Source organism: Felis catus, chromosome D1 (assembly GCF_018350175.1).
Source record: "Felis catus isolate Fca126 chromosome D1, F.catus_Fca126_mat1.0, whole genome shotgun sequence".
Classification (NCBI taxonomy): domain Eukaryota; kingdom Metazoa; phylum Chordata; class Mammalia; order Carnivora; family Felidae; genus Felis; species Felis catus.
In genome coordinates, this window is record NC_058377.1 from 73,536,363 (window position 1) to 73,554,596 (window position 18,234).

At 50.4% G+C, this 18,234-nt stretch overlaps 1 protein-coding gene across 2 annotated transcripts in view; it reads right to left on the reverse strand.

The window, feature by feature from the left end:
• ABCC8 (ATP binding cassette subfamily C member 8) overlaps positions 1-17,184 on the reverse strand; it is a 78,169-nt gene extending 60,985 nt beyond the window's left edge. The window contains exons 1-6 of one of the 2 annotated variants that reach the window (XM_045039037.1): positions 16,919-17,184; positions 15,585-15,726; positions 10,614-10,735; positions 4,329-4,495; positions 2,432-2,674; positions 1,422-1,607 (exon numbers count right to left, since the gene is read on the reverse strand). In XM_045039037.1, coding sequence (XP_044894972.1) covers positions 1,422-1,607; positions 2,432-2,674; positions 4,329-4,495; positions 10,614-10,735; positions 15,585-15,726; positions 16,919-17,066 — 1,008 coding nt within the window. In that variant the 5' untranslated portion in view covers positions 17,067-17,184. Of the gene's footprint in view, positions 1-1,421; positions 1,611-2,431; positions 2,675-4,328; positions 4,496-10,613; positions 10,736-15,584; positions 15,727-16,918 lie in introns of both variants that reach the window. The other variant, XM_003993103.6, reaches the window with a different exon arrangement.
• Positions 17,185-18,234: the final 1,050 nt, after the last annotated feature.

The following is an 18,234-nucleotide window of genomic DNA, read 5'->3' on the forward strand; positions in this document are numbered from 1 at the left end:
TCCTCATCATAACCATTGCCTCTGGATTCCCACAGCCCAAACCAGGCCTGGCACAGAGTAGGGTTCAATAAATATTTGCTGAATAAATCAGACAAACAGATTTGGAGTGTCTCATACTGCTGATCCGAAGTGCTCAGCTGATTAATTATATCTCTTAAAAAACTTAATATAAACCTCCAGAGGATTAAATGCTCTCTGGGATCTTAGAGCAAAGGAGATGAATAGTGTTACACAAGGGAATGTCATAAATCATTAAGGTCCCTAATTAGCAATTCTCAGCACCATTTTCAGACTGTCTGTTTGTGGCTAAAAGTTTACAATGATATTCCTGCTGGGAAAATAAAACTCTGAGTCTTGTTACACGTGAAAAGTTTTCTATTTTGTGGCCATCTAAACCTAAGTGGCAGCAAGGAAACAGATAAAGGAATAAAGTACCCCACCCTCATCCCCAGAGGGGATGCCATTGCCCCAGCAGGGAAAATCAACCCCCACAAAGATTTCCTGCTTCTTTCGTCCAATGGATTTCAGTCTGTAGCATCTTTAAAGCTGCAAAGGCCATTGGATATCGTCTAATCCAATGAGTTTCAAGTACTTTTAAGACATGAAATCCTTGGGGCGCCTGGGTGGCTCAGTCGGTTAAGCGGCCGACTTCGGTTCAGGTCATGATCTAGCGGTCTGTGAGCTCGAGCCCCGCGTCGGGCTCTGGGCTGACAGCTCAGAGCCTGGAGCCTGTTTCCGATTCTGTGTCTCCCTCTCTCTCTGCTCCTCCCCCGTTCATGCTCTGTCTCTCTCTGTCTCAAAAATAAACATTAAAAAAAATTAAAAAAAAAAGACATGGAATCCTTTTGTAAAAAGAATTTTTGATGGGAAAGGCCCACATATTCATAAAACTGGGTCAGCTTTGAGTGAAATCTGGAATTGGGGGCGGGGAGAAACTCATGGAGGTTTCCCTCTTGTCACCCCCAGCAGCAACCTCCAAGATGTCCCTGTAGAGCCTTGAATGCCAGGATGTACAGAACTGAAGAAGACAGATTGTGAAGTTTTTTAGAGTCCATTAGGATGATGTAAACTAAGCCAACATATCCAACAAATCACAGAAGCCCTAGACACTGAGTAAACAAATGTACTTCCTGCAACTTTCTGAATGACTAATAACTGGGAGAGGGATTATGGCAATGATGGCAAGATGAAGAGATGGCAAGGGCATCATAAATCTTCCTGGGGCACAAGCTTGCCCCCTGGCATTTCTGTTAACCAGATGCAGAGCATCTTCTAGAGGGAGATATTGCCAAGGGCTTTGTGCGTGTGTGAGGAGCTGACCCAGTGCAGTCAAAGTGCACACACATTGGCCCCTTGCACGTTCTCATGTACAAGGGAAAATCTTCCAAAGGATGCCCTGCTCTACCCCTGGGATGGCCTACCTTGGGCTGGAAGACGCGGTTTTCCTTCCCAAGGTGGTCCACAATCCCGAAGATGCACAGCGGCCCGGCGAAGCCCAGCAGGTCAGCCAGTATACGGAAAGTGCTGCTGAGGACCAGGCGTCTCCCAAAGGCACGGCAGAGTGCCTGCCAGATGGCCCGGGCACCCTGTGTGCTCTGCGAGTCCTTCTGCTGCCAAGAGAGAGACCGATGGCCTGGTCAGAATGGCAGAATCTGGCCTCCCAGGAAGTCCCTGGTTCCTGCTGCCTGGGGAAACTTTTCTGCAGACAGGTGAACTCCAGGAAGAAATCACTGAACCATCAAGTGCATGGTGAGGTGGGCCCTCCCAACACCAACACAGTTCAGATGGGGAAACTGAGGCCAGATGATTGATCAAGGTCACACAGCCGGTCAGGGACCATGTGATGAGCACAGCATGTGGCACACTCATTCGTCACCACCTGCATTGCATCTGCCTCAGTGTCCACCCCTCCTCCCCGTGCTAGGGCAGAGGCAGCAAAGGAACACTGGACTGGGAGTTGGGACACCGGCTCTGCCACCTGCCAGCTGTGGGCCAGTTCTGCGCCTTTCTCAGAGCCTCCGTTTCCATGGTAGTGATAGAGGGAGACCCCTACTTGGCTCAACTTACAGAATTTGTGCAAGTGTCAGGCCACTAAATCTCTGCTTTAATATGGGTGAACGTTCCCACCTTTATAAGTCACTGAACTCCAGAAGGAAGAACATAGGACATGAGGGAATGCAGTGGGGTCACATCCCTTCTCAGGACCTCAGTTTCCCCCATGTGGACAACAAGGGTGTAAGGCCATTCTAGCTGTGACAGTCCTATGAATCTTTAGTTCTGGACTTGTTCCTGGTTCACTGTGTCACTCAGGGCAAGCCTCTTCCCCTCCATAGGCCCTACCAGGGGTTTGACCTGATGCCTTCTGAGGTCCCCATCTGTGACTGTAAATTAGAGGGAGGGGGACGGATGGTGAGGCAGGGCCCCCACTGACCGCCTGGGTGTCGAAAGCCTCACAGAGCCGCTGGTAGTTGGTGAGGGCCCTCATGGCAATGGGCAGCTTCCCAATGGCTCGGAGATCAATGGGCTTCTTGTGGGCAGTCTTGATGAAAGCATTCATCCACCAGTAGGTGCCTTTGGATAGCAAATTCACGAAGGGCTGCAGGAAGCGCACCCCCAAGTCCTGTAGGTCCTCAGGGGGCTTTACCTCCCTTGGCGACTTGAAGAAGATATATCTCTGTGGGGTACATGGGTCACAGGGGATGGGTAAGTACAACTTCTCACCACCCTCCACTTTGCCCCAGAAAAGATCTGGGGTTGTGACACCCCACCCTTGACCTCTAACATAGGGGGCCATCTCTTGCCTATTCCCAGGAAATGGGTCCCTCCACACCTCCTGGCCATCAGTGCCAGGGCCTCCTGGCTTATAACTCTTCATTGAGGTCTGCTCTGTATCCCCTTGGCTGGGTTGGGTTGGATCTAAGCCGGACTGGGAAAGAACAGAAATCTCCCGTATGCCATCTTCCCCACAGATCTGAGGGCATTACCGTGTTTCATGTCGGGTTTGCAGGACATGGAGCCCTGCAGACCTGCCTCTTCCACTTACTAGCAAGGTGTTTTTGGACAAGTCTCCTCTAAAAAGTTTCCTTTTTAGAAAGTCTAAAATGTGGGTGGTATTTGCATCCCAGGGGTGCTGCGAGGGTCAGTTGAGGCAGGGAGTGAGGTCGGCCTTTGTACCCTGTAAATCACCAACTAAACAGGGGTATCAGAGAAATGCAAATGCAAGGAGCACTTCACACTTATCACCCACATGGGGCTGGCCCATTGCTTGTTGGAGGAAGGGAGACGGTTGTCGTATTCATTGCTAGTAGATTATAGTCTTTCTGGAAGGCAATCTGCAACATTGATTAAAATTTAAAATACACAGACTCTTTGAACTAGCAACTCCACTCCTTGGACTCTATCCCAAAGAAATAAAAACAGCAATACATAAAGATAGAAGCATGTTGAATACACCATTATTTGTGAAGACAGAAACTTGGCAACACAGTGAATGCCCATCAATAGGGTAATGGCTGAATAAATTATTGCTCATCCACATGATGGAATATTATGCAGCCATTAAGAAAACTAAATTAGCCATACCAGACTTGGAGGGAGTCCTAAGAGATATCTGCTGGGTGAGAAAGGCAAGATGCAGAAAACTGTGTATAATATGATCCTATTTTTATAAAATGAATATTGAGAGGAAAAACCTTACTCGTACATGTCTTGAGAAAAAAGAACCTTAAGTAGATACAAGTATATGATATTATACTAATAAAAACCAAGAATGGAAGTGCACATATTAGGTTGTTATCTGGGTTACTTGGGGAGGGGGGGGAGGTCTGGGGAGCATAGAGTAGGGAGAGAGGAAAGAGGTAAAGGGAATAAGCAAAAATGATAACAAAACAAGACCAAAGACATGTATGCAGCCACATGTACTCATTCAGGTATATGTGAAACTATGATGAATACATTAACTCCCTTCCCCCAAAACAACAGAAACAACAACAGAGCTCAGGGAAGCCAGTACTTGAAGCTCTTTTCCCTCTTCTATGGGATTAAACTCAGAATCCTTCAACCTTGGCTAACACATCCTATCACTTCCATTCCCTCTGGGATCATCGGGTAGAGGGCAGTGGGACCAGATGGAATGTTCCTCTCAAAACTCCCCCACCGGCCTCAACTCTCCTTTGGGGGTGGGTAAAGGAGGCTGACTGCTTCTAGGGCTTGGCTAAGAAGCAGGGTGGGGGCCCACATCCAGGGGAAGGACACTGATCAGAAGCCCCGCCCTGGCTAAGGTGTGTCCTGAGATGGGTGCTGGGGTGGCTCAGGAGTGGTCTGCTTACCCTCACTCTGATGACATTGACCTCCACCAGGAGCAGCATCCCGTAGAGGATCACCAACAGCCCCGTAAGGCAGAAGCGCAGCTGTGAGAAGCCGATGGCGTGGTCATAGAACTTGACGAACTTGATCGTCTTGGTGATGAAGGCCAGGGTCCAGTAGACTAGCAGGGCTGCAGGGGAGAGGACATGTGTGTGTGTGTGGATTTGCATGTGTGTGCAGTCATGGGTGCGCAAGTGTGTGGGAGAGAAGGAGAGAAAAGAAGTATGTCAGGGAGGACGTATCTGTGTGAACAAGCCACTGTTATGGGTGTGAGAGCACATTTCTGAGGAAAAGGCTGTGTGTGTGAATATATGTGTGTAATTTTCAGATGGTATACATACATTAAAACATTCATGATAGGTATGTTCAAAACATTAATAATCTTGTAAGTCAAGGGGCGCCTGGGTGGCTCAGTCGGTTAAGCATCCGGCTTCGCTTCAGGTCATGATCTCACGGTTTGTGGGTTCGAGCCCCGCGTCAGGCTCTGTGCTGACAGCTCGGAGCCTAGAGCCTGCTTCAGATTCTGTGTCTCCTTCTCTCTCTGCCCCTCCCCTGCTCGCTCTCTTTCTCTCTCTCTCTCTCTCTTTCAAAAATAAAAAAATAAACACTAAAAATTTTTTTTTTAATTTTGTAAGTCAAGCTGGTCAGCCAAATTTCTCTTTACAGTAATTAATAAGAAAAATAGGAAAATTATGTCTTGAAGTTAACTAAGTTGTAGGCGCCATGCCAAGGAAACACTTTAAGTATTATCTCACTTATTCCTGACAACAACCTTGTGAGGGGAAAAGTGCCATCACCCCTGATTTAACAGACAAAGGAATTAAGGCTCAGAAAGGTTAAGTAACTGCTCAGTCGGGAGGTGGAACTGGACCAGCCTGATGCAGAGCCCATGCCTGGAGCCTCCGTCCTATAGTGGTTTGCTTGTGGAATTTCTAAGCCTGGAAAATCTTCAAGATCCTTCGACCCACTCTTTCATTTAATAGCTGTCCTCCTCTGTAAAGGGGCCCTAAAGAGGTTGTGACCTGCCCGAGCTCACTGCAATCTTGAGTGTCCCCAGGATAGAGCCCACTACAGCATGATGATGCTCCTCATGGAGCCTGGGGGACTGGGGGATGCGAAAAAGGAAGTCACAGTTCTGTGAGGCAGTGTGTACGGTGGTTAGAACAGGGCCTTGCAGCCAGATATATTTGGGCTCAGATCCTGTAATTTAATAGTTATGTGACTTTGGGTAAATCATTTAACCCATCCAGACCTCTGTTTCTTCACCCATAAAAATGGGGATGATAACAGCACTTCCTCAAAGGTTGCTGTGAGCATTTAGCACGGTGGGCCTGGTACACAGTGGGTGGTGCTCTTTGGACATCAGCTGTTAATATTTTTATTATCTCCAGATTTCAGACCTGGGACCATAATCATCAGAAGCTATCAGTAGATTCTAATCTCTAAATTCTCACCGCCACCACCTGCCAATAAACCACTGTCAGCTGGCAACCTGAGGAAGGAACAATAATAAGCCCCCCTTTAGGAGATGCTTGCTTTAGCGTAGGCAGCTCCTTCCCCCTCACTCCCTAGAGTCCTATGCAGATAAGGTCAGCCTACATTCCCTAGAGCTCCTCTCTAGTGGGGCCACAGAGAAGGAGACACCTTCAAGCTGCCCTCCATCCCTAGATGGGCCTGGTCACACAAATGCCAGGGCATCTCTTGGAGACAAAAGTTGGGGTCTGCCCCAGCCTGAGTCTGGGCTGGGAACTAGGCCAAGACGGTCAACTTTCCCAGAGAGGGACAAATACCATCTATCTCAGGTCCCTGGGTGAGGGCATTAGGATAGGGGGCAGAAGTGTCTGCTTTCTGCGTGCTACCCACCTCTTGACAGGACTGGGGTGATAAACCCCTCAGCTTGGTCTGGTGACGAGGTCACAGGGATCCCACAGCTGGAGGCCATCACCCTGCCCCCACACCTACACTCCCCAGACAGGACTTGAGCGTCAGAACCTCTTTGGCCTTTAATGAAGGTCACTTTTGGGAGCCAAGACTTGAAAATGTGCCTCACATGGGTCTTAACAGATGTGGTCTGATTTGCTCTTCATAAAAATCCTGTGACTTAGACAGGGACTTATAATTCCTGTCCAGATACAGAAACTGAGGCTCATGGAGTCTGAGTTTGTGTCCAAGGTCATGCAGGGAGTTAGTGGTGGATCCAGGACTAAGCCCAAGGGTTATTTCCACAGTGCCAGACGTCACAGCCCTCAGCCAAAGCGTAGGGCTTGACTGAGAGAAAAGCAGAAAAGGACAGTGGTGTGACAGGGGGGCTGAGGGCAAGTTTTAGGTTCTGAATTCTCATTACCCCAGCATCTTCCCTGTCCCTTTCCAGACCCCACCTATTACCAAGTTCTGTCTACTTTACTTTTTTTACTTTTATTTTTTTAACGTTTTTTAATTTATTTTTGAGACAGAGAGAGACAGAGCATGAACAGGCGAGGAGCAGAGAGAGAGGGAGACACAGCATCTGAAACAGGCTCCAGGCTCTGAGCTGTCAGCACAGAGCCCGACGTGGGGCTCGAACTCACGGACCATGAGATCATGACCTGAGCCGAAGTCGGACGCTCAACCGACCAAGCCACCCAGGCGCCCCATGTCTACTTTACTTTTAAATATCTGGGCCACCTGGGTCACCATCATATTTCCTCGGTGGCCACCATCATATGTCCCCTGCACTACCTGGAGGGCTTTCTCATGGTTTCTCCTCTTTCCCTCTTTTTTTTTTTTTAATTTTTTTTTTCAACGTTTATTTATTTTTTGGGGGGGACAGAGAGAGAGACAGAGCATGAACGGGGGAGGCGCAGAGAGAGAGGGAGACACAGAATCGGAAACAGGCTCCAGGCTCTGAGCCATCAGCCCAGAGCCTGACACGGGGCTTGAACTCACGGACCGCGAGATCGTGACCTGGCTGAAGTCGGACGCTCAACCGACTGTGCCACCCAGGCACCCCTCTCCTCTTTCCCTCTTGCCCACTTCCAGAATTGCCTCTGTAAAGCAATGTATGTGATCAAATATGATCTCAATGCACCCACGTTCCTAACAGCATTATTCACAGTAACTAAAAGGTGGAAGAAACCCAAGTGTCCATTGACGGATGAATGGATAAGCAAAATGCATTATATCCATACAATGGAATGTTATTCAGTTTTAAAAAGAAAACATTCGTCAGAATGCTACATGCTACATGCTACAACACGGGTGAACCTTGAGGATATTATGCTAAGTTAAGCGAGCCAGTCACAAAAGGACAAAACAGTGTATGCTTCCACTTATACAAGGTACCTAGAGTAGTCATGTTTGTAAAGATAGAAAGTAGAATGGTGGTTTTGAGAGGATGAGGGGATAGGGGAGAGAGGAGAATATGGAGTTACTGTTTCATGGATACAGAGTTTCAGTCTGGGAAGATGAAAAGTTTTGGAGATGGATGGTTGGATGGATGGATGATGATGGCTGCACAAATGTCAATGTACTTACTGTCACAAACTGTGCATTTAAAAGTGGTTAAAATAATAAATTTCACGTATAAGTTACACACACACACACACACACACACACACACACACACCCCTCACACACCCTAATCCTCAATGCCATGGGATAAAGGCTAATGCCTGGGGTCTGCCCCAGCCTGAGTCTGGGCTGGGAACTAGGCCAAGATGGTGAATCTTCCCAGAGAGGGACAAATGCCATCTATCTGTGGGTGAGGGCATTAGGATAGGCATACCCGCTTGGTATGGTTCCCACCTGCCACTCCAGCCTTCAAAGTTCAGCTCTCTCTGCTTTCTGCATTCCAGTCACTGGTTTTCTTCCAGATTTCCTAACGTGCTTCTCCTGTCTCAAGACATGCTGTTCCCTCTGCCTGCAATGGTCTCCTCTCCCTTCTCCCAGGTAGTTCCTACCTATCCTTCAGTTCTCAGCTCAAATGTGACTTTTTCATAGAACATTTCCTTGATCTCATCTGGTGCCTCAGGACCAAGGTCATTTTGTGGGTTCACCTTTCTGCAGGATTCCAAACAGGAGTCTTCTCAGAGGGCCAGCTGCTCCCCAATACCCACTGTCCTCAATGCCTGCAGCTCATTGGGTACTCCTCTCTGCTTTTCCCTGTTCTAGAATTTCTGGCTCTGCAGAGCAAAGCTCTACCAAAAGGGAATGGAGGGAGTTAGTCCTTGTTCTTTGGAGAAAGAATGTTCCATCGATAGGTGGTAATTTGTGCTTTAAGGAAAGAACATTACATGTTTTCTGGAGAATGAGAAAATAAACTCAGCAAATGACCAGACAGGATGTTTCTGGGGGCAACGGTCCATCAGGCACTGGGGTTAATGAGGGGTTCTCTGCATGAGGAGATGCTTCTGAATCTTCAGGAGAGGGAGGCTCTCTGAAGTCTGTACTTAACATCTCTCTCTCTCAACTTGTGCCCCCTAGTCTCCCGACCACACTCTCATGGGGTCATCTGGGTAGGGGGTTAACCTGAATGATCCTGACAGAGCCCAGCTCCCACCCTACCTGGGAAAATACCCTCTGCCCCCTCATGACACTGTGCTGTCTCTGGCTTGGCACAGAGTGTTCCAGACTCCAGATGCCAATTAGATGTCGTGACTCCTAAAAATCATAGCCTGACTTAATGACACACAGTCTGACCACAGCCTAACAGTCAGAGGTACAGCCCTGACTTCGACATGCACACTGAGCCAAACACAGAGGTAGACCTCCAGATTTATACCTTTGGCCCAAGTGGTTTGATTAGCCTTAGACACACAGTCTCAGAAGCAGTTAAGAGCCTCCTTGGGTGCCAGATTCCTGGGATCTAGACCTGGTTCTGACCCTTGACCGGTAGGGCAGACTAGTAAAATCACTTAAGCTCTGAGTCTCAATTTCCTGTTGTGTAAAGGGGAGATAATAATAGTACCTACCTCTTAGTGTTGTTATAAGGATCAAATGAGTTAATATATGTAAAATGTTTAGGACATATCTGACACATAGCAAGTGTTAAATGAATGTTCGCTGTCATTGTTTGTAACCTCTCTTTTTTTTTTAAATTTTTTTTTCAACGTTTATTTATTTTTGGGACAGAGAGAGACAGAACATGAACGGGGGAGGGGCAGAGAGAGAGAGAGAGACACAGAATCGGAAACAGGCTCCAGGCTCCGAGCCATCAGCCCAGAGCCCGACGCGGGGCTCGAACTCACGGACCGCGAGATCGTGACCTGGCTGAAGTTGGACGCTTAACCAACTGCGCCACCCAGGCGCCCCATTTGTAACCTCTCTGAGTTCAGTGTCCACATCTGTAGAATGGGGATAGCAATGATACCCATACGGAGATTGTGGAAATCAAGTGAAATAATGCATGTAAGCCTGGCATGCAGTACATGCTCAACAAACATCAATAGTCATTCCCCGGGACCCCAGCCACATAGTGTCAGAAGGTCTAAGTAAGCACTCCTTCTTGGATCTTTCTAAATGTTCACAAACTGCAGGCTCTAACTCTGGGGTCCTGGGGTCTGTGTCTTCTCTCCAGGTAACCTCATCCACACTCAAGCTTTAGATGCCACCTGTAAGCCTGTGACCTCTGAACGTATACATCTCCAGTCCTGACCTCCCTCAAGTGCCTGGCTCATTTATGCAACTGCTCATTTGACACATGGGTTGGCTGCTTCAAACTCAACATGTCCCAACCCCGCCCCAGCTCCCCAAACCCCAGCCCCCGCTCCTTTGCCATGTCAGTTATTAACACCATCACTTGCCCAGGTGCTCAGACCCAAAGCCTAGGTGTCTTCTCTGTTCCTCTCTTGCCATTCTTTCTCTTCCTCTTTTGGCTTCACCCACACTGGACTATTTGCCAGTTTGTTCCTACCAGAAGGCCTTTGCACTTGCTATTCCAAACCATGGAAAATTTCTTCCCCTAAATACCTGCACGCTTACTCTCATCAGAGATCTTTCCTGACCACCCTATATAGACAGCAATACAGCCATCACACTCAAAGACTTGCTCAGCTTTCTTTTCTTCACAGCATCATTCCTCCCTATTTGCTTATTCACTCTCTTTGCCTGTCTGTCTTTTCCCACACCAGAAGGCAGGGATTGTTTCAGCTCCACTTCTGAACCTCTAGCACCTAGAACAATGCCTGGCACATAGTCAGTGTTCAGAAAACGTTATCTGAAGGAATGAATGGAGGTAACCAACCCTCTCCCCTCCCCTCCCTCTCCCCTACCTATCAGCAGCTTGGGGAAGTTGGAGGTCTCGATGTTGTGATAGTAGACAACGGAGGTGACAGCAGCCATGAATGCCATCCCGGCTGGCATGTACAGGTGGAGATGGCGGGATTCAGTCACCCTGGGATGGGGGAGAGGGAGAAAGAGAGAGAGATTGGAGGTAGATGGGCCAATAGCGCAGCCCAGGCTTTACGCTTCGGATTCAGCACACAGTAGGGCCTCTGGATCATACACACAGCTCCACTTCTTATACTGACAGCTCTGCCCAGCCTACACAGATCCCAAACATGCTCTTTAGTTAGGGGCCCCCGAGTCCACACAATGAGACTATGAGGGCTCAGTATCCAGGCTTTGGAACTCATGACCTTCTCTCCCTGGGTTCGTGCTTATAGAACCTGCCATGGGGAAGCCAGCTTTGGCAGTCACAGCTGGAGAGTCTTCAGCCTGGAACCACTTCTCTGGGAGTGAACACAGCTGGCTTCCTGTCCCTGGGGTCCCTTGGGCAGTACAGGGACCCGTACACCTGTTAGTGACAGCCCCACTTAGCATGAACAGCATAAATCAGCATTGGACCCAGCCCCAGGTGGTGCAATGACAACACTGATAGTCAACATTTATTGAGCATTTACCCTGTGCCAGGCACTGTTCTAAGCACATGGTGTATATGAACTCATTTAATCTTCAGGAAATCCCACGAAGTCTGTACTCTTAGTCTCATTTTACAGTTGAGGCATAGAGAGGCTAAGAGGTCACAGTTTTGGTTTCTTCCCTTGGGATGGTGATGGAGGCCAATACCAGCTCATCCCCTCCCCACTGTAACTCACGGAGGTCTCTGTGGTGGGTGGACTCTGGTCTGGTGACAAGACCTGTAGGGAGCCAGAGCTCTCTCAGATTTCACGCTTCCCCATGACTGGTGAGGAAGCTCATTACTTAATTGGCCTAACTGTGCCCTTCCACAGCTCCGTCCTACAGAAAGCAAAACCCACACTGCTCAGCCTGGCACCAAAGGTCCAGGTGATATGACCTCAAGCCACTTTTTCAGCACTGCTCAGCCCGTTATTTCTGCTGAGGCCATTTTGAGACCCCCCCCTTCCATTCCCAGAAGGCCCCCTCCAACTTCCCGCCTCGGTGCTGCTCTTGCTTGCATTGCTCCTTCTGCCCAGCATGCCAAGCATCCCTGCCCTCAAGAAGCTGACCGTGGGGAGAGGGCAACCACGCTTGGAGCTAACCTCCTGACTAGGCAGTCTAGGGAAGTGATATTGCAGATGGACTGAAGGTTGAGAGCGCAAGAGTAGGTGGACAACCAAGGAGAACTTCACAGAGGAGGTGGCACCAGGCTGGACTTTAAAGGGGGAACTAGAGTTCAACAGAGAAGGAGGGAGGACATGAGGAGAGCCATGAGGGGGCCCTAAGTAGTCTGGTAAGACTAGTGTATAGGGTGTAGAGGCACTATGGGCTGTTTATCAAATAACATGTTCTCCTCCTGCTTTGCTAAAAGAACCACAAGTTTGTTCTAGCAGCAGTGGGCCCGGCCCTAGGGAATGGATGGTGATTGGTTCAAGCAGCCATGCAATTCCACACCCCTTTGCCGGTGATTGGTCTAAGGGTGGCCATATAACCCAATGCTGGCCAATGAGATGCAAAGGAAAGTCTGCAGAGGAAGATATCATGCATAAGGAAGAGACATATGAGAGCCTGTCCCCTTTGCCTTTGCCTTCCTTTTTTTTTCTTAATTTTTTAAAATGTTTTATTTATTTTTGAGACAGAGAGAGACAGAGCACGTGCAGGGGAGGGGCGGAGAGAGAGCGAGGCACAGAATCTGAAGCAGGCTCCAGGTTCTGAGCTGTCAGCACAGAGCCCGATGTGGGGCTCGAACTCACAGACTGTGAGATCATGACCCGAGCCGAAGTCGGACGCTCAACCGACTGAGCCACCCAAGCGCCCGTGCCCTTGCCTTCCTAAGTGATATCCGGAGCTTGGCAGCCATCTTGTGACCATGGGGAAAGATTCGGTAGACACACAGAGGATGAAGTAGAAAGATGGGAAGAGGCTGGGTCTCTGATGACATCACTAAGTCACCAAACCAACTAGAGAGGTGGCCTCCAGATTTCTTAATAAATGAGACCATAAATGTTGATACTTTTTAAACCTTAGTTAGTGGATATTCTCAGCAAAAGACTTATACAGGAGGTACAGGGCAGTCACTAATGGGGTCACTGGGAGCAGCCAACACCCTGTTCAGGGGTCTTCAAAACTCCTGCCTTTGTACTCCTTGAAATAAGTTTTTGAAAAAACTTATACTCCACACATTTTTAAGTTAAATGTTATATCATAAGTTTAAATAAATTCATTTTTGCAATAGGAGGTAGAAATGATAAACATTTGATATAAGTAAATAAGATGAAGATTAACCATAACTGAAATAAATATTTCATGACATAACTGAACAAAACAGACTTTGGCTGCTTTCCTGAATAATATACACTGAATTAGGTTAGAAATTAGGTAAAAGTTTTTTATATATGGGTTTTTTCCAGTGTATCGTGATCTAGGAAAACATTCTAGTTATATTGCTAAAAAAAGTATTTCCTCCCTGACTTGTACTGCTTTTGGTGTTCTAAATTCAGAGCTCCACACAAAAACAAAACCCAAAGGAAGAGAGGAAGCCCTATAGGTTTAAGATGCCTTAATTAATCACTAAATGTGGCTTACCCTAAACTAAGCCAGAGTTTGAAGACTACTGCTTTAACTAGCCTCCACTGCCCCCTGCCCCTAGACTCCCAGGTAGGTCTGCAAACCCAGGCCAGGGTGGACTGGGGGTCCCACAGGGCAGGATCTGTGGCCTCTCCTCTTGTCTGCTCCCTTCCTATGTCCTTTCTTCATGCTTGCCTGCCCAGGGGTATGGGCCCACAGATGGAGGCCAGCAAAGATCAGGTGGCAAGTGTCCAGTTCAGGAGCCAGCCTGCCTCCTGGGGAGGAAATGGCAGTTTGCACTGAGCTGGGGAGATAGGGGATACAGATGCAGCCCCACACAGGAGGGGCTGCTGGCAGCGAGCAGGAGGGAGTCCCTGACCTGGTTCATTCTGGTCTCCCTCATTCTGGGAGATGTACTATCTGCCCAGTGCTCTGCTACTCCATTTCTGCACCCTGTCTGTACTCTCATCCTCCATGGCCCTGTGAAGCAGGCAAGGCAGGGATTATTATGATCATTTCACAGGTAGAGAAAGTGAGGCCCAGAAAGGCTGAGTGACTGCTCTGAAGTCCTGTAGCTGATATGCAGCAGAAGCACCAGCCGATGACCCAGGTCTACCTCCTCTACAGGCAGGGTGTTTTCCTCTCTGCCACTACACTGATTATAACCCAGTGAGAATTTCTGGCCTGGGGGCTCACAAAGCATCCTTCCCCTTTTGAGCATTTGTGCTGCTTTGGAAGGGGTATCTGGATGGGGGATGGGAGGTGGACTTGTCACCTGCTAGTTATGTGGCAGCAAGCATTCCGGTCTTCTTGCTCATCTGGGGGACTCTGACAACCGGGAGGAGCCCCAAGGCAAGCAGTTGTCCCAGAGACTTCTGCTGGAGCCAGCATGCAGGGACACTGGGGGTGGGACAGTGAGGTAGTGTGTATGGGCTGGGGGATCCCATCCCCCTGCTGCTGGCTGGCAGGAGTGGAATCTGGGCATGGTCTGATTCCAGCTCAGAGTGGTTGGACTTCTGATATTTTAGCCACATGCCCTCCACCCTCCACCACCCCCTCACCCAGGCAGTCGCTCAGCCTTCCTCCAAGAGATGGCTGCTTCATCTCCTCCTTCTGCACCCCCGCTGCTGACACACCATTTCTGGCACTGTCATCTCTCACCTAGACTACTATAATCACCTCCTAGGTGCTGTTTCTACCTCCAGCCTCTCCCTGCCTCCAGGCTGCCCTGGACACCTCCCAGGGTCCTCACCCCAAAATGCTGTGCTGACCATGTGTCTATTTCTTCTGTTCCAAACTGCTGACAAAACCCAACCCAGACACGGCCTAGCATTCCAAGCCCTCCTGGAGAGGCCCCCACCCTGATTTCCAAGCCCCAGCATCCATCACTCCCCTGCTTGTGTTTCATGCTCCAGCCCCCAAGCACTACTCTCACCCCAACCTGCTTTCCTTTCAGTGCCTTCATTCCCCCTCCCTCCTGACTCACTGGCCCTCCCTCTCCGGAACTCCTCTGCTGTCAGACCTTGTCATACCTCCAGACTCAGCTCAGGAGCCCCTCAGTCACGAAGCTTGCCCAGTCCTGCCTTCCTCTCTCCTCCCAGAGTTCTTACTTGTACCATTATTTCATTTCTTCTCTTAAGGAGTCAATAAATATCTATGCGGCTTTGTCACGTGCCTTGTGCTGTGACTATAAAGATGGATAAAACCCAACTCTGAAGACTTTCTCACTCAGGGGGAGACAGTTTTGCAAATAGACAGAAACTTAAAATATGGTATGATCTGTGCTGTGACAGGGGTAAGGAGTGTTCTGTGAGACCCAGAGGAAAGGTGGGTGAGGGGAGGCCTTGGGAATGAGGTTAGAGACGGTGGGGGGTGCTGACTGCGAGGACCCCAGATACTAGGCTGAGCACCTGGAAACAACTGGGAACCAAGGGAAGGTCTTAAGCAAGAGTGATTTTTATTCTTCCCAAGAAGGGAATTCTAGCAGCTTGAGGAAGAGGCAGGGCATCTTCCACAGGCGTTGGGGCATTCTAATAGGCTCTAGGATTATTTCCCCAGGTCTTGGCATGCAGATCCATGTTCCCTCTACCCTGTGGCCAGGGCCTGGGTCTCACTTGTGTCCAGCATCTGGCACAGAGAGCCAACAGGACATGTTGGATAAATGGTTGCTGGATTTATTAGCAAATGCTACTGTCTCATGGAATACAGGTGAGCTGGGGTCTCCTCGGGCCTTCTGGGAAGCACCTCAGGACAGATCCACTCTCCTGAGTACTCACCCATCAGACAGGATGCCCTCTGCGATCTCACACACCAGGACGAAGAGCAGCATGAAGGTCAGGATCCAGCGCAGATTGTGCCCAGGGAAGTGGAGCCATGTGCTGTGGTGGATGTGTACCTTGGAGCTTTGACTGCCCCATCCTGCAAGGAGAGCCATGGAGAGGTGGGAAGCCTGGCTCACCAGGAAGAGGGTGCATGAACCCCAGGTGAGTGCTTGGGTATCGAGCCCACAGTGGGGAGTGTAACCATCTGTACACCTGTGCATGAGAATGCCCGAGTCTGGTACCTGTGACCTAAGTGTCCAAGCGTGAAGCCTGGACCCATGCAGGCCCTCCTATGCAGGTACTCATTTTATATACTAACCTCTTGTATGACAAATTATCATGTAAATAAGCCATTTGTTTGAGAACATATGCTTCTTCCTTATTTCTAATTGTCAATAACTAGCAACTCTGCCTCTGCCACATCCTTCCTTTCTTAATTTTGTGACAATCTTTCCTTTCTTCCCAAAAGCTGTACATGAATTTTAAAATTTGCCCTTTAAAAACATTAGAGTGAATTAACAAGTTTTGCAGATGTGGGGGGCGGGGGGGGGGGGGGGAAACACCCTGAGAGTTGACAAAGCTCTAGGCAGCTTGGAAAATTCAAGGTTCTGAAGAGAGACAAAGAGGACCACAGTGAAAAGGCACGCAGGATGGTCCTAACGGTGGTGCCCAACTTTGCAGAGGGCTTTCAAGCGGTGACGCTGGTCCAGATGGAGTAGCAGACGAGAGGACCCAAGTCCTTAGCTCCTGCCTCTCCTCGCCCAGGGCGCGTGGGACCCCCAGGGACCTGCAGAGGCTACTCATCACTGTCTGGCGCAGCCCCAAAACACACAGGGGCTCACAGGGCCTCCATTCCGGCTCCCGAGGCCAGGCTGCCCTTCTCCCTGGGCCCAGCCTCGGCTGACCGGGAGAGTACCTCGGGGGAGGGGTGCCCTGTCTCCCTACACTGTACTACTGGGGGTACAGCTCGAACCCCTCCCAAACATTCCAGCGCCCACACTGCTTTTCCTGTTCTCCATTTCAGCTTCGGCTCTGCGGTGGAAAACTTGGGGGTCCCCTGAGTCACGAGCGTCCTGTGTTTGGTGCACCTCAGGGAGGGAGGGGATGGGCCGGCGAGTGCGGGGACCGCGGGATACAACACAGAGCAGGGGACCCCGGGAGGGAGGCGACTGCCGGTCGGTCGCGGGGCCCGAGGGGGGAAAGGGAGCGGTGTGGTGCGCGGCGGCGCCTCCTCCTCCTCCTCCCTCCCCGCCTGTGCCCTCCCCTCCTCCGCCGCTCCCCGCGCTCACCGATGAAGAGGATGGGGAAAGTGATGAAGAGCAGGAAGACATGAGGCACCACGTTGAGCGCGTCCACGAAGCAACCGTTGTTGAGGACGCCCTGGTCCACCCGGTAGGCGGCCGAGTGGTTCTCGCTGCCGCAGAAGGCCAAGGGCATGGCGGCGCGGGCGCGGGCGCGGTCTGGGGCTCCGGCTCCGGCTCCGGCTCCGGCACCGGCTCCGGCTGCGGCTGGCTTCACGCGCCTCCCGCGCCTCTGTCCCTCGCGGCTCGGCGGTCCGACCCGGCAGTCAGGCCCCCGCCCCACCCCCGCGGCCCCGCCCCGCCCCGCCGGCGCTCCCGCTCCCCCCCCCCCCACCCCGCCTCGCGGCACTACCTGCGGGGCCGGGGGGCGGCCAGGAGCCTGAGCGGCCGGGCGTTCCAGCTGTGGTGGCCTGCGCGCCCAGATGTACTGGGGACGCTTTGAGTGCCCCGCTCCACGCGTGCGCTGCAGGAGAGGGGGGAAGCAGGCTGGGTGGGTGGGCACGCTCGAATCTAGGTGGGAGGGATGCGGGGTGCACAAAGGAGGAAGATCCGAGTGGGTGCTGAGTGCGCGCTTTCGGGCCTGAAGGGCGAGCTCACTGCCCCTGGGCTGAGATGTGGGTTCACCTGGGCTTGGCGAGGGTGGGTGTCGTTAGATCAGAGGGTCCTGGTGGGGGCAGAGTGGAGCAAGCCCTCACCCCACAAAGATAAGAAAAGCAGGGAAGATTTGGGGAACACTTCAAATATTTTTCAAAAGTGGTTCCAGGTGCCGTGCGCTCGTAGGTGCTTCACAGTGTATCCAGCGCTTTCGCAAACGAGATCTCTCAACACTCTGGCTAAGTACGGGTTATAATTTTTCCTATTTTCCTGATGAGGCAGTAGAGGCTCAGGGAGGTTACATGATTGAGCCAAGGTCTCACTGCCAAAAAGTTAAGGAACCATAACTTGAGCGCAGCTCCTCAGATCCCTTCTTTCGCCCCCCACCCATCTCTGTCAGGCATGCCTCTAATACATTAGAACATTCCAGTGACTGTCAGGTGAATGGGTACCTGCTCAAGACTGAAAAAGGGGCACTTATGAAATTAAGCCCAGTGAAAACAGTGGGAGGCAGCCAGGACAGGTGGAAAGAGAGAGTGCCTCCCCCAGCCCCCTCCAACTGGGATGTATTCTTAACCTGGTACCAACAGGCTTGATGAGTTAAAGGACCTGGGGGAATTGAAAAGACAATGCAATGCATTCCCACACTTCTGGAGAAATTCCCACAGGTCCCTGACCAAAAAAAAGTTTGAAGGGAAAATGGGATTTTA